The 13,397-nt window shown below is 41.6% G+C and overlaps 1 protein-coding gene across 3 annotated transcripts; it reads left to right on the top strand.

The window, feature by feature from the left end:
* Positions 1-525: 525 nt before the first annotated feature.
* Pur-alpha (Purine-rich binding protein-alpha) lies at positions 526-13,048 on the top strand. Of its 3 annotated transcripts, none has more exons than XM_014347787.2 (7): positions 526-1,352; positions 3,297-3,347; positions 6,920-7,038; positions 7,137-7,239; positions 7,311-7,441; positions 7,656-7,883; positions 7,958-13,048. In XM_014347787.2, exons 1-7 carry the CDS (start codon positions 1,316-1,318, stop codon positions 8,231-8,233), a joined length of 945 nt encoding a protein of 314 aa, XP_014203273.1. In that variant the 5' UTR covers positions 526-1,315; the 3' UTR covers positions 8,234-13,048. The 3 variants fall into 3 exon arrangements, with proteins under 3 accessions (XP_014203273.1, XP_014203274.1, XP_089446693.1); XM_014347788.2 differs by having other exon boundaries at positions 527-1,352; positions 7,311-7,429; XM_089590567.1 differs by lacking the exons at positions 526-1,352; positions 3,297-3,347 and adding an exon at positions 4,418-5,151.
* The last annotated feature ends 349 nt before the right edge of the window (positions 13,049-13,397 follow it).

Here is a 13,397-nt window from a genome sequence, read left to right as displayed (position 1 = left end):
TTGGTCCGTAAAACCTTTTTTGTTTTCCCCGCACACGAAAGCAATCCAACTAGAGATCATTACGTAATTCACCAAAAAAAAAAAAAAAAAAAATTTGATGCCCATTCCGAATTTTACGATTTAAAAGTGCGTGGGCGGCACACATCAACGCTCGGCCGGTCAGGAAGGTTGTAAAAATGCCGTAATGTGGCGCCCTTAGAGGCTCAGATACTTCACAAGCACAAAACAAAACGACAAAACCACAGAAGGAACAACATATTATAATTGTAAGCAAATCTACATACTTATGAGGCTGTCGAGTAGAGAGTGGTGATCTGATCTGTAAGGTGGTGGAAAACGGAGCCTATCTATCACATCAGCATACATAAAAGATTAAAGAGCAGTAGACAAACCTAAATACAACATATATATATATACCCTTGCACACTTACCTACCGAGAAGGAAGGGGCCGAAAGCGCGTGCGTGTGCGTGTGTATATACAGTGCATACGGGACGGGTGTCTTAATTGCGAGTGCGAGCGAGAGAAACAGACGGTCGGAGTTTCGGAGCAAAAGAGGGCTGAACACACACATCAGCTCTCGTAGCAGGCGGTCATCAGGGAAAGATCTGGTATAGAGGCCATCAGCAGAAGAAGCAGTGGCATCAGAGCCATCAGAGGGCTGCAGGCTGAGAGGAGAAAAGAGAGGGAGCGTGCAGCGTGCAGCAGAACGGAGCAGAAAAACAGGAGAGAGAGAGAGAGGTGTATATATGTATACATCTTGGCTGCTGCAGGCTGTGATCGGTGCTCGCGGATGAAGCAGCATCAGCGCGAGCAGAAGGAGCTGGGACGACGACGACGGGTCGACAGCTGCAGGTATATATAGAGTTGGGAGAGTGCGCGCGCGCGGGGCCTCCCCGACAGCAGAATAAGCTCGTATAAGCCCTCACCTCTGTGTGTTGTCATCGCTGGGACTGCCGCGCCCGGTCGTCTGCACCAACGGCAATAAAGCTCCGAGCTCCGAGAGAACGCGCGTGTCGCGTGTGACTTGTGTGTGGGTGTGCAAGTGTTCCTGTCTGCAAGCTGTCCTCGCCGTTATATATATATAGTACTATTGTATAAAATATTACACATATATAAATATCAGCGTGTGTTGAGTGTGCGTGTCAGTGTCTCCGGTGTCTCGTGTGTTTTCCGTGACCTCGCGAGTGAGGCCTGCCTGGAGCGGCCCGAGCGTGCGGTGAAAAGTAGCCCATAGCCGAGTCACAGCAGCGTCACCAGAGAGGCCAAAGTGCTGTGACAACAGCACACCGCACAGCCCAGCGACAGCAGCCGACATGTCCGACCGCGAAAGCCTGGACGACCAGTCCCAGAGTAAGTATAGCCAACGACAACCCTTCAGGTCTAGTACGCTCGCGGCCCCGTACCGTCGCTTGGCAGCGCTGGAGCGCCGAACCTGAGCCGTTCTCGCACTCTGGGACTCCAGACGGTCCAAGTCCCCGGTCTCGGGTATCCTCTTCTGTCAGCCGGGTCGCTAAATCCGCCGTTTTTCGTCAACGGAACACTCGGGGGATCCAAGATGGCCGGCCATGCTTGCGGGAGAGAAAGAGAGGGAGCGCAGCAACGAGGCGAGGAGGGACGACGGGAATACAAAACTGTAAGAGAGAGTGTAGTATAAAGGAGACGAGCAAGAGGAAGAGAGGCACGTTTATACTAGCCACCGCAGCCTCGCCAGAGTATTCCTCTCGCCCGTACCTATACCTCGCGTACACTCTTTTACATTCTCTCCCGAAGACCCGTTCACGCCCTTCCCTTAACCAGGTCCTCCCCTGTAGTCCCCGAAGAGGGCCATCGTCCAGTCGAGCGAGACGCGCCTCGCAACAGCTGTCAATCGTCCCTGCTGCTCCAAAAAAATCCTTGCCCCGCAGGTTCGAATCTCCCTCCCCCTCCAGAGACAAGTGTATCATACCGATACACCTATACAATATAAGCTGCGAGCAGAGCTTTTATTTATCTCTCTCTCTCTCTCTCTCTCGGCCCAAGTACCTACAATACAAGCCGCACGTGTGATGTAACGTCGCAAGCCCAATTGTAACTTCCAGCAGTCATGATTCGAGTCGCAAAATTTAAATGGCAATAAAAAAAACGGCAGATCGATCGTAGGACCAATCGACATATAAGTATGTAACTTAGCGCGCGCGCGAATGTTTTCGGAGCAGGCTGATCTACTTATGCAGCAGCTGAAAAACCGAGGCTTGCACGCACGTGCCGCAAATCCTAGAGAGAGAGAGAGACACACTCTTGGCCTCGAAACGCGTGCCTATATGAGTACAGACCTGCAACGATTATACGTACAGCCCATCTTGTTCCGTACAGTGGATAAAAATATTTGGAGCATATAGGGGTAAATAACCCAATTACTGCGCACTGAAATTTTTGATTGTACTAAATTTCTCATCTCTCAATGTTTTTCGATGTCAATTGAACCAGTTTTACTTAATCTTAATCTGCAGCATCTTGTTCGATTAAAACGACAAACATTTTTCTGTTAAGTGACTTTTTTTTTTTTTTAAATAATTGTTTTAGTGCTGATATCACTTGCTGGTATTACTGCGCACGGTTATAAAATTAGCACCAGTCGCTGCGCCCCCAATTACTGCGCGGGTATCTCCCATAAGGTTTTCATGCTGAAGCCCTAGACCCAATTGCTGCGCACCAATCACTACGCACCACTACAAAGTTTTGTAGGTTAAATTCGTTTAGAGTCATTCAGTTAAACAATTATAAATGTCATGATGTAATTTATGATTCTGGATTGAACGTTATTAATGTCCGTACGTGTTACAATGTCCAAGCACCCAAATTTTTCAGTCTGTTTTTCTTATTTTCATTTACCGTCGAGTGCGCAGTAATTGGGTCATTTACCCCTATACCTACCTTTTTACTCTCGTGACTCTCCTCCGCTTCTGCTACTTATATTTACACATGCACCTATACGTCCGCCGTCATTTTCTCCTCCTCCTCGTGTACATAATAGTTTATGCGATAATCCGATCCTCCCCATCACGGTCACGGGGAATTAAGGTAATTAAAGTGCGGAATTACGATGACAGATAGGTACAAGGTGGACGAGGCTCCCATAATTCACTCGCGTGTCGGGGTGACGTCGACAACAGCATTCTACAATATGCGTTCTGCTCATATAAGTATAGGCGCAACGTACGAGCCTACACCCCTTCGGTTTGTCCTGTATACTGTAACTTTAAACCTTACTGTGACACAAATATCATTCATTTGTCTTCATCCTTTCTGTTTCAGAGTACGGAAACTCGGTAGGCATGGACGCCGGTGGGGCCGACTGTGATGCTGGTGAGTTGGAAAAAAAAAACAAAAAGAAAAAAAAACAGGTATAAGGTACATACATGCCCACGGGTAATGCACACATATAAGAGGGGCTAAGAGAGAGGGTAGAGAAACAGGAGTCGCGCGAGAGGGTGACGAGAAAGGGGGGAAGACACTTGGCTTTGCGAAAAGCCTGGCTGCAGCAAAAGCGGAGCGTTTGGGATCGTCCTTTTTAGCGAAACTCGTTTGAATTCGGCGCCTGGTAACAGCAGCAGCAGCAGCAGCAGCAGGCAAACCCCTGCAGGAGCAGCCAACCGTTGCAGCATATATAAGTATATGCAGAGCCTCGCATCGAGCGTGTGCGTGTGTGGATATGCGCGTGCGACAAAAAAACGCCCTGCAAGTCGAAAGCTCTCCTTGTGCTCGGGGAGGGAAAGTATATAATATGATATAGCTTGCTCTGTATGTATTAGCGCGCCAACGAAAGAAGAAAGCTCGCCTCGTACAAGTTATTATAAATAGGTATACCTATTAGCTGTGGAGGAGGTAACCCGATACGCTTTATGTATGTGTGTATAAATATGCGATGGGCCAGGAGGGTGGACGGAGAGGGGGGGGGGGGAAGTTGGAAAAAATCTTTTCGGGGAAGGTATAAAAATGGAGATGAGCAACGTTATAGTTTATAGGAGTCTCTGCAGTAAAAAGCAGAGAACCGCGAGAGAGAGAGAGAGAGAGGATTATAGTAGTCAGCTGTGTGTCCGTGACGTCAGCACACACATCACACTGTATATATATTTATATATCGTGGACAGGAGAGAGCAGAGCAGGGAAGCGGCGGCGGACTGCTGCAGCATGCGCGCACAGAGAGAGGGTGGCATATATACCTACTTAGTTGGTAGCAGAGAAGGTGGAGGAAAAGGAAGGAAGAGGCGAAGCCGATCACGTGGCCCCGCCGTGTCACGTGGCGCTCTCGCGAGGGAGTCTTATACTCTCTCTGCTGCTGCTGATGATGATGATGATGCCGATCCGATCGGTTTTCGATGCTGCGACACGCGTACAGATATATAGTTTTGCGCTTTGCTACTTTTACACATGGACGTGTGTGTGCGTACGTCGCAGGCACCATGATAATACGCGCATTCCTCGGGCATGACGCTCCGCTCCGTGAATGACCGGCACGTCATCGTCGTGGTGCTGTTCGCAACTACGTAGACGTGGACGATACCGGTGCTCTCCTCTCGACACTCTTCTTTTTTTTTTTTTTTTTTTTTTTCAAACCGTCCCGAGCGTGCGAGGGCCGATGTGTCATAGCTGCGGCTACTGCCACTGCTGCCGGTTGCTCTTTCCCCTCAACTTTTTCAAGTTCGCAAGCTCGACTCGAATCCATCAGTTTGGTGCAAGCTCTCCTTGCTACTTCATACTTGGGTGACGTTTGTTTTTTCACGGGAGTTATCGTAGTTTGTTCATTCAGGCAATACCACAACGTGGAGGGATCTGAATGAGTCCGAAGTTTTATGTTGAATTCTGACGAAATCGTTCAAAGGTATTGGATCAAATCCATTGCAACGGAGCCAGACAATCGTTACATCAACAAAGTGGTGTGCTTCTGTGTTTCGCGTGGTGATTCCTCTCGACAAAATTGTGACGATCGGTGGTTAAATGACGAAACGATTTATCCTCGAAACAATCGCGATAATCTGTTGAACGATGTCCATGATGATTAAAAAAGTTATCGTCGAATCACGTGTCCCTTCCACCTGGGACGTGCGGAGGGTGACTGTCAATGGCTGGGGCGACACTATGGGCAAAATACAGTACTGGCACCCAGAAGGTATACACGAATATTCCCGCACACACGTAATTTCCTTCCTCCGAAGATGCCTCTCCAAAGTTTAATTCATCGATCAAAAAAATTATCCATCAGTCACGTGACGCGTCAATTTGATTTTTGCCGCCTCGGTACACGTGCAGAGAGTTTACACAAATCGCCGATTGACGGGTACGCACTTGAACCAAGTTCACTGCTCATTAGCAGAGAGAAACAAGTTGTGATGTCAATTTTTTCATGCGGTACCCCTTTATATCTAAAAAAAAAAAAAAAAAAAAACTCCCCTTTAGAGGACATTTAATTCCCGGGAGCAGCGAGACGTAAGACTCGATAAACAATAACGTAATACATAAATAGCTCGCGATCTCTGAAAATAGTCGGACAATGTTGTTGTACGCTCCTTCCCCCCCCCCACACGATGTCTGTACGGCGATTAAGACGTTCTCTGGTCTCCCGTTACTCGTATTATAAAAGTACTCGTGAGTCGCGTGACGTTTTGGGGGGGGGGGAGAGTACACGCGTAAACACAGTGTATAATATCCATGCATACAATATAATATTATGTAATCGGTCACTTAAGTCATCCGCGATAAGAGCAGCAGACTCAGCTCTCGTACGGGGAATCGGATGAGCTGGGCGCTGACTCATCCTTTTTCTCTCCGCGCTACTGTACACACCGTGCAGCGTAAAAAAATCAAGGGGGGGGGGGTCTGCGTCAGGAACGCGTGGACGCACGCGAGGAAGCGGCGTGTATGGGTATTGATGTAGCAGAGGGAGGGGCGCGGAAGAAGAAAGAGGCGCTGCCGCTGCACGGCGACAGGTCGCGGCGGCTGCGTGGAAAGGGATCAATGCACTTGCGTGCAGTATAACTACACCATCAAACTGCACGTGTATGTATAACATTTGTGTTCCATATTGTAACTATGATGTTTGCGATGTCTTGGGGCTGCTGCGAGCGGGTCCTGGGTGCATGGAGGTAAAATACATGCACGCGTGTCTTGTGTTCTTTTGGGCTCTCGGTGTGCACACACACAGCTATTGATCGGCTAGAGGACGACTCCGGGTCGACGTTGCGCTCCCTGACCGTTCTCCCGGGACCTTCTTTTGGAAAATTTCATTTGTTTCATCGTTCTCTCTGTTCCAATTTTTTTTTTTTTTTTTTTTTTTTTTTTTTTTTTCCACCACCACTCGAGCGAGGGCTGCGCTGATTTTTCTCATCAGCTGTGCAGTACAAACTCATTTCACAGGAATTCGCTTTTTTTTTTCTTTTCTTCTTCGTCTACTAATTACCTGATGCGTGCAAATGCGCACGATGATGGTACACCTGCGCTTGCATAATAATGTGTAGTAAAATCTCATTAACGATGGCTATATATATGTATAAAGTCGATGAAAAGGTTTTGTTTTCGCTCGACTCGCTGTAATGGGCTGGTGTGTATGCGACTTGTGCTGTACGAAATGATCTTGAGCCGCTCCTGGCGTCGAATTAGGGCCGCTCGATCGTATACAGGTTGACCCAGTCGGGCAGACATATATATATACCTACCTATCGATATATGCGTGTACACTTTTCTCTTTTGCACTCTCGCCTATACTTGGTATTGTTTAAAAAAAAAAAACACGTATATACCGTGGCAGTAGTAATTTTTCCGCTAATCAATGGATAAAATTTAATTGAAACTTTACACTCGTTTGTAAGTAGGTAAACAAGTGATTTGATGGGTGTTGAAAAAAAAAAAAAAAAAAAAAAAAAAATCATTTACTTTTTCAGGCCAGCAAGGACAGCAGGCAGAACAGGAGTTGGCGACAAAAATGCTGCAAATCCAGAGTAAACGGTTCTACCTCGATGTCAAGCAGAACAAGCGTGGGAGGTTCATCAAAGTCGCCGAGGTCTGACATCGTTAATCATAATCCCTCTTAGTTTACAATGGTAGATTGAAAAAAAAAAAAAAAAATTTATTTTCACCTCTGTCCGATTGAACTTTCAGATTGGAGCCGATGGGAGAAGAAGTCAAATCTTCCTAGCACTGAGCACCGCGTCAGAATTCCGGGATCATCTTTCAACGTTCAGTGACTACTACGCGTCCTTAGGTGAGTTACTCGCTCTGTATATGGTGTTTAAATTTAAACTTTGGACCGAAAACTCATTGGTGATCTTTCAGGTCCTCCAAACCCGGAAAACGTGCCAGACGACGGCAAATTAAAATCGGAAATGATGGTAAAGGACAACAGGCGGTACTACCTAGATCTGAAAGAGAACTCTCGCGGTCGTTTCCTGCGGGTGAGTCACCCAGTATGTACCGATCAGCAAATAATTTAAACCTTTCAAATTTCTTCTGGTCTATTTCTTTCCTCTTCGCTCGCCAAACAAGAGTTGTACAGAAAAATCAAAGAATTAAATACAACCACACTCAACTTGCATGACTCGGATCTCTTTTTCTCAAGCTCGACTGACTCGCACAGAGATAGGCCATCGTGATTAACGTTTTGTGTTTGTGATTTTTCAGGTGTCACAGACGATAACTCGTGGTGGCCCGAGAACGCAGATAGCCATCCCCGCGCAGGGTATGATCGAGTTCCGTGACGCCCTCACGGACCTGCTTGAAGAATTCGGCACCGACGATGGCGGCTTCAAGGGCGACCTTCCCGATGGTCGCTACATGCGCGTCGACAATAAAAATTTCTACTTCGACATCGGCCAGAACAACCGCGGCATTTACATGAGAATCTCCGAGGTGCATATTATTTTATTCATTCATTTATTTGTAATTTCGGAATATTTGTTGAACATCGTTTTGGCTGCTCACAGGTGAAAACCAACTTTAGGACAGCCATAACCGTGCCGGAAAAGTCATGGGCCAAATTCCGTGATGTGTTTTCCAACTATTGCGACAAGATGAAGGAGGGAGGAAGCGGCCTTGCCGGCGGTGCGAGCTCCAGTATGAGTGGTATTGGTGGCTCCTCCGGCGGCCTTGGCAACGACAACAAGGGCCAGGGGGTGGTGCAGGTCTCGTCGCCGTCCAGCTCCTCGAGCCAGCAGCAGCCTAATCCCAATCCGAACCTCGACTCTCCTCTCATCAAGTGAAAAAGGCTTTAACTTAACTCGAACTTTGGAAATTTACACCTGTAATCGTTTACTCGAATCGTTATGCGTATCTAAGAAAAAAAAAAGCTCGTGTTAGAAACTAAATGAATCATCGAGAGAAATAGAGCGAGAGAGTCAACAAACATCAATTTTTTCTTCTGCACCGTCGTCGTAGCCGTGATTCTTCTGCAAAGCAGAAGCCGAGAGCCGCTAAATGTGCGAATGAGCATAGACAAAAAAAATTATCTCATTTTCTGCTATCCTTATAGAATACGGTTACTAAAGCACCTTTGGAAGGACTTTGGCAACCGCGATAATCTTCCGGGATCTTCGTCGATTATATGAAAAGTTCTTAACGCGTGTGTTCATGCATCACTACTTCGACTCATGTGTGTATGTGTGTGTGTTTGCGCGTGTGTGGGCATGAGTGCGTGTGGGTGTATGTGCATGCGCGTCAGCTCTACATATGTGTGTGTGTGTGTGTGTATATAAATATTATATAAATATATGAAAATGACGACGAGGCAAGTTGTGGGAAAAGTTTTTTTTTTCGTCGATGAAATATTGATCTTTTAAAGATACACTCGTGCGATTGAAAAATAATTGTATCTTAATCCTATAAGGATAAGGATTGCCATCGATCATCGTTAATATTCTGTTTTCTCGCTGGGTTTGATAGACACACATTACACATACGTTTCTGAAAACTTGGATAATAGAACAATAACAACATTACCAACTGCCGCGTTGACAACTGCGATAAAAGTATAGTTTAATAACATGTTTTTCTTTTGCTCTTTCAACAAACACTACGTCTTATGTTGTTTGATGCATTTTGTCTGATCAAGAGATTCCTTGAGCGGAAAATGGACAGTAGTAAAGTTTAAATTACAATTGAATTTGATCGTTTAGATTTTATGGATAAATAGTTGTTATTGTAATGATTGCGTCGCCCTGGACAACCATGTCTCGCAACAAGAGCTGCTTGCAATGCTCTCAGAGTAGAGAACAAATAAAATAATTAACAATTATGATGAATTAATATTAACTAATTGTTTTTATTGTAAGAAAAAGAAATTTATTGTAATAATGGAGAGAAAAAAAAATAAGAAAAGAGATGAGCCTCTGAGGATTCTTGTGAGAGGCGCTCATAAGCACTTTGAGGTGTGAATGTCCTTGATTTACTGACGGGTGACTGCTGGCTAAAGGATGGCTCTCGTCCCTTTCCTATAAGCGGTTGTTGATCAACTGTGACACCATACATTCGTTCGCAAATTTTCTCAAGAAATTAAAACACAACGTTTCTATCAAACAATGATTATCACATAGAAACATGGGCTAGATTTGACAAGATGCCAGCCTGGTACGAATCTATATATTTACATTATAAGTACAACGTTAATTATGTTGCGACCCACGTTGGACACTGCAGGCAGAAATAATCATACACAATCATAGTTACATAAACACACACACGTACGTTTACTGTGTATATATACATATATATTTTAAAAATCGTATATATCATCTATGTATATCGTAAGTAAGAGTACGTGAAATACACCGCAACAATGAATTAAACAATCCTCGTAAAAGAAAATTCACAATCCAAGAGTTACACTATAGTATACATAAATACGTACACACACATCCACACATACACACACACGCACTCAAACTCGAAAATATACACCTCCTTACTTGCAGATACATGTGAACAATATACGGAAGTTACGTTCTAACACAATTACATATTAGGTATGTATTAAACAAAGGTATATTAGGTATTTATATAGAATCTATATAAACTATATGATTGTAACGAAATGCCTTCTGGCGGGACCCAGAAGAATTGGCATTCCAAATTTTACATAGGCGCGTATGCTGTTGTTGCACCACGTGTGCAAGAGAAAAAATAAAATAAAATAACGTGATACTAAAAGTAACAACAAATACTGAAAAATCATTATTATTTAATACAAACGAATACCTACTTGAAGATTCATTATAATCTTTGTCACAATCAGTCCAGTGGATTATCAATTTTGTTATCGAGAGACTTGTGTAGAGCTATAAAAAAACATAGTGGCAAGTGATAAGAGTCGCCGACTTGAGAATGATGATGATGATGATGATGATGATGGTGTATACTTAGGCTGTTGTAGCGTGCTGAAATTCGGCAGACGCTTCTTCTGGGTCCCTTGTTTCGGACACAGGAAGATTGATGATGGAATCAAGGGAATGCTTTATTGTAAAGACCTCTTGTGTACGAAGAATACTGTAAGTGCATAATACATAATGCAAAAGAGCGTGCGAGTGTGCGATAAAACGAGGAAAAAAAAAAAAGAGAGAGAGAGAGGTTGTTAGAAATAGTTTGGTGTTTCGTTTGCTGTTTGACATCGTTGCATGACGTTTGATGGTCGGCCGTTGCTGATGCGAACTGCGATTTTTCGTCTAGAAGTGAAATAAAATAAAAATATATTGGTGAACAACACAGGTTGTTTACTATTAGTCGACCTATGCTCGTGATTGACAATGGGATAATCATTGCTGTTACTACGGTCACTGCTGAATTATAATAATAATGATAAAAAAAATAAGTAAATAAATAAACAAAAGGATATTATATAAACATCGTTTGCGATGTTCTCGTGCAAATGCGATTGAAATTTTCGAGCTTTTCATTGAATCTGGCAGATGTTTCTATGCACTAAAATTGTGAGCAATAGAAGCAATAGCTAATATGAACTTTCAAAGAAACTCCAACTGAAAAATACTTAAGTTACGATTGACTTGTTAGTCCCTTTCGATAAATATACACCCACGGAAAATTTCTATCATTTTCGTACGAGAATCGCCTCGATACTGCGATTATTAAGGTTATTATTATCAATTACATTGGTTATTATATTATCATTGATTATTAAAATGATTATTGCGATACTATTATTAATATTATTTTAAAAACTATCATTACGATTATTAGTCTCGTTATCATACGTACATAATAGATGTGACTTAATCGAAAAATCACAGCAAAAGCTTTGATAGCAGCTGCTGATATTTCGCTAATGTCTCTCACTTTGTAATGCAAGAAACATATATACTTTTTTTCAGATTTATATTTTTATCGTTTATGTGATCATGATACTCCTCGATCGTTTGTTAATTTTCTATTTTATTTTATGAAAAATGCATGATTATTACAATAAATTTTAAAAATGCGATTAAAAAAATTGTCACAAAAATGTTTTTCATTCTACATACCGTAATGCGTGAATGCGCATTCAAATAAAATATTAAAAGGAAAAAAAAAAATACGTCTCTATCATGTTAAAGAAAAATGAAAAAAGTGTGCGTTTGTTGCGTGTCTTTTCTGTGTGTGCGCCGGAGAGTGTAAATGCATTACTCAATTAACCCCTTTTTCGAAATAAAAATCTGAGCTGCTCGAAAAGAGCCGTCACCTTGTGCACTCAGCGGGATAAATACCACTCAAGCTTTAATTTGAACCCATCGTTGAATATTACTATCTTGCAAATATTATGTCGCTGGACTTGTCACGTAAAACGGCGACTCGAGCAAGCGTTAATCATTTTTGGAAATATCGATATCAGCGTAATAATATCGTTATCTGATTATCGAGTTATAAAAAAAGCAACACGTTGAAAAATAAAATTTAAGTCTTACGAAGCTAAGATTCGCAATAACGATATTTCTTCGGACAGACGTTTCGCCATAGTTCGTAATATTTTAAATTATTCAACAAATGTGAGAAAGATTAAATAAATAAATATTGGGCGAGAGGATTTGGTACTGCTTCGATTTCACATAAAAATTTGTTTGGGTCCTTAACGCGTCCATTATTCTGTAACTTTTTTCTGTAATTAACAATGCAAAATATTTGTGTGTGAATTGTTTTATAAAATGATCACAAATAACTTCAAATATTTAGTTGTAAGATGATTTTAAAAAATTAATGAAAAAGCAGACGATTGTGATCCTCCGCCTATAGATACAGCAAAATGCCATTTATATATAAAAAAAAAAACTTGAAAAAAAACAAACAAAATCGAATAAAAATATATATATATATAAATAAAAGAATAAATATATAAATCTATATATTTAACAAAATATAAATATCTACATGCATACGTGTATGCGTGAGCGTGGGTGTGTGTGTGAATATATTAAATGGAAATTATTCATCGAGAGTTGTAAAATCGAAACGAGTGGATTCATTGAACAAACAAAAAGTGTCCACCCAAAAAAAATGAAGTCATTGATGCTCGCTCGTTACTAGAGATCAAAAGTTATAAAAACAAAAAAGGAACACGAAAAGCAAAGTCTTGCAAACCAAAATCATTGCCTCGATATTTATTTAATAATATTTAACTTACATTTTACTTGGTTAAAATTTTTGCTGTTTTCCAGATTCCATTTTTGTTCTTTCATTCAAGTATGCAAATTAGTGGTATTTTCTGCTTTTAAGATTATACTCTCACATTTTTCTGATAAATATTTTTTTTTTTTTTTTTTAATGTAAAATTTTTTATTTCAGTTCTGTAATTTGTTTTTTTTTTTAATTGTACACGATAATGTTTTTATGGAGATAAAAACAAAACTTTTTTTGAATGATTTTCGTGTTTCTGTATCCTGATTTTCACGAAAGTGAAAAAAGTCATGGTTTATGCCTCAGATAAATTATTTTTTTTATTTGCCAGTTTTAGTCATAACAGTAGGAAATGTAAAATTTTTAATAACTAATTTAATTTAAGATGATTTAATAAAGATTAAATTTATCAATTTTTAAAATTTTACTTGTGATGATTAAATAAGCAAGTTCTCTGTTACTAATTTTTTTAATGTGTCACTTAATCTGATGATTACCTTCATTTTCATTTTTTAAAAATTTTATATAATAGTTAAATCATAAGCGACTATACATGTATACTATACATAGGAAATTCTCTTCAAGATTTACAACGGGCTCTATTACAAGGAGGACAAAGAAAAGTGAAGAGCAACACTGTTTTTCATCATTCGGGCGCAAATCAAAAACAGCAGCACCTTGTCCTAATCCTCTCCACCTCGAAGATATGAATCAGCACGCAAGATGAGTCTATTTTTGACTCCAGAAAACGGAAATTTCCGGTGATCAATG

The sequence above is a fragment of the Copidosoma floridanum genome, unplaced genomic scaffold, assembly GCF_036245765.1.
Source record: "Copidosoma floridanum isolate Cflo_tuat_1 unplaced genomic scaffold, Cflo_Japanese_pri ptg000012l, whole genome shotgun sequence".
Lineage (NCBI taxonomy): Eukaryota > Metazoa > Arthropoda > Insecta > Hymenoptera > Encyrtidae > Copidosoma > Copidosoma floridanum.
Note: the sequence above shows the minus strand (reverse complement) of the source record. Positions and strands in the feature narration are given on the sequence as shown.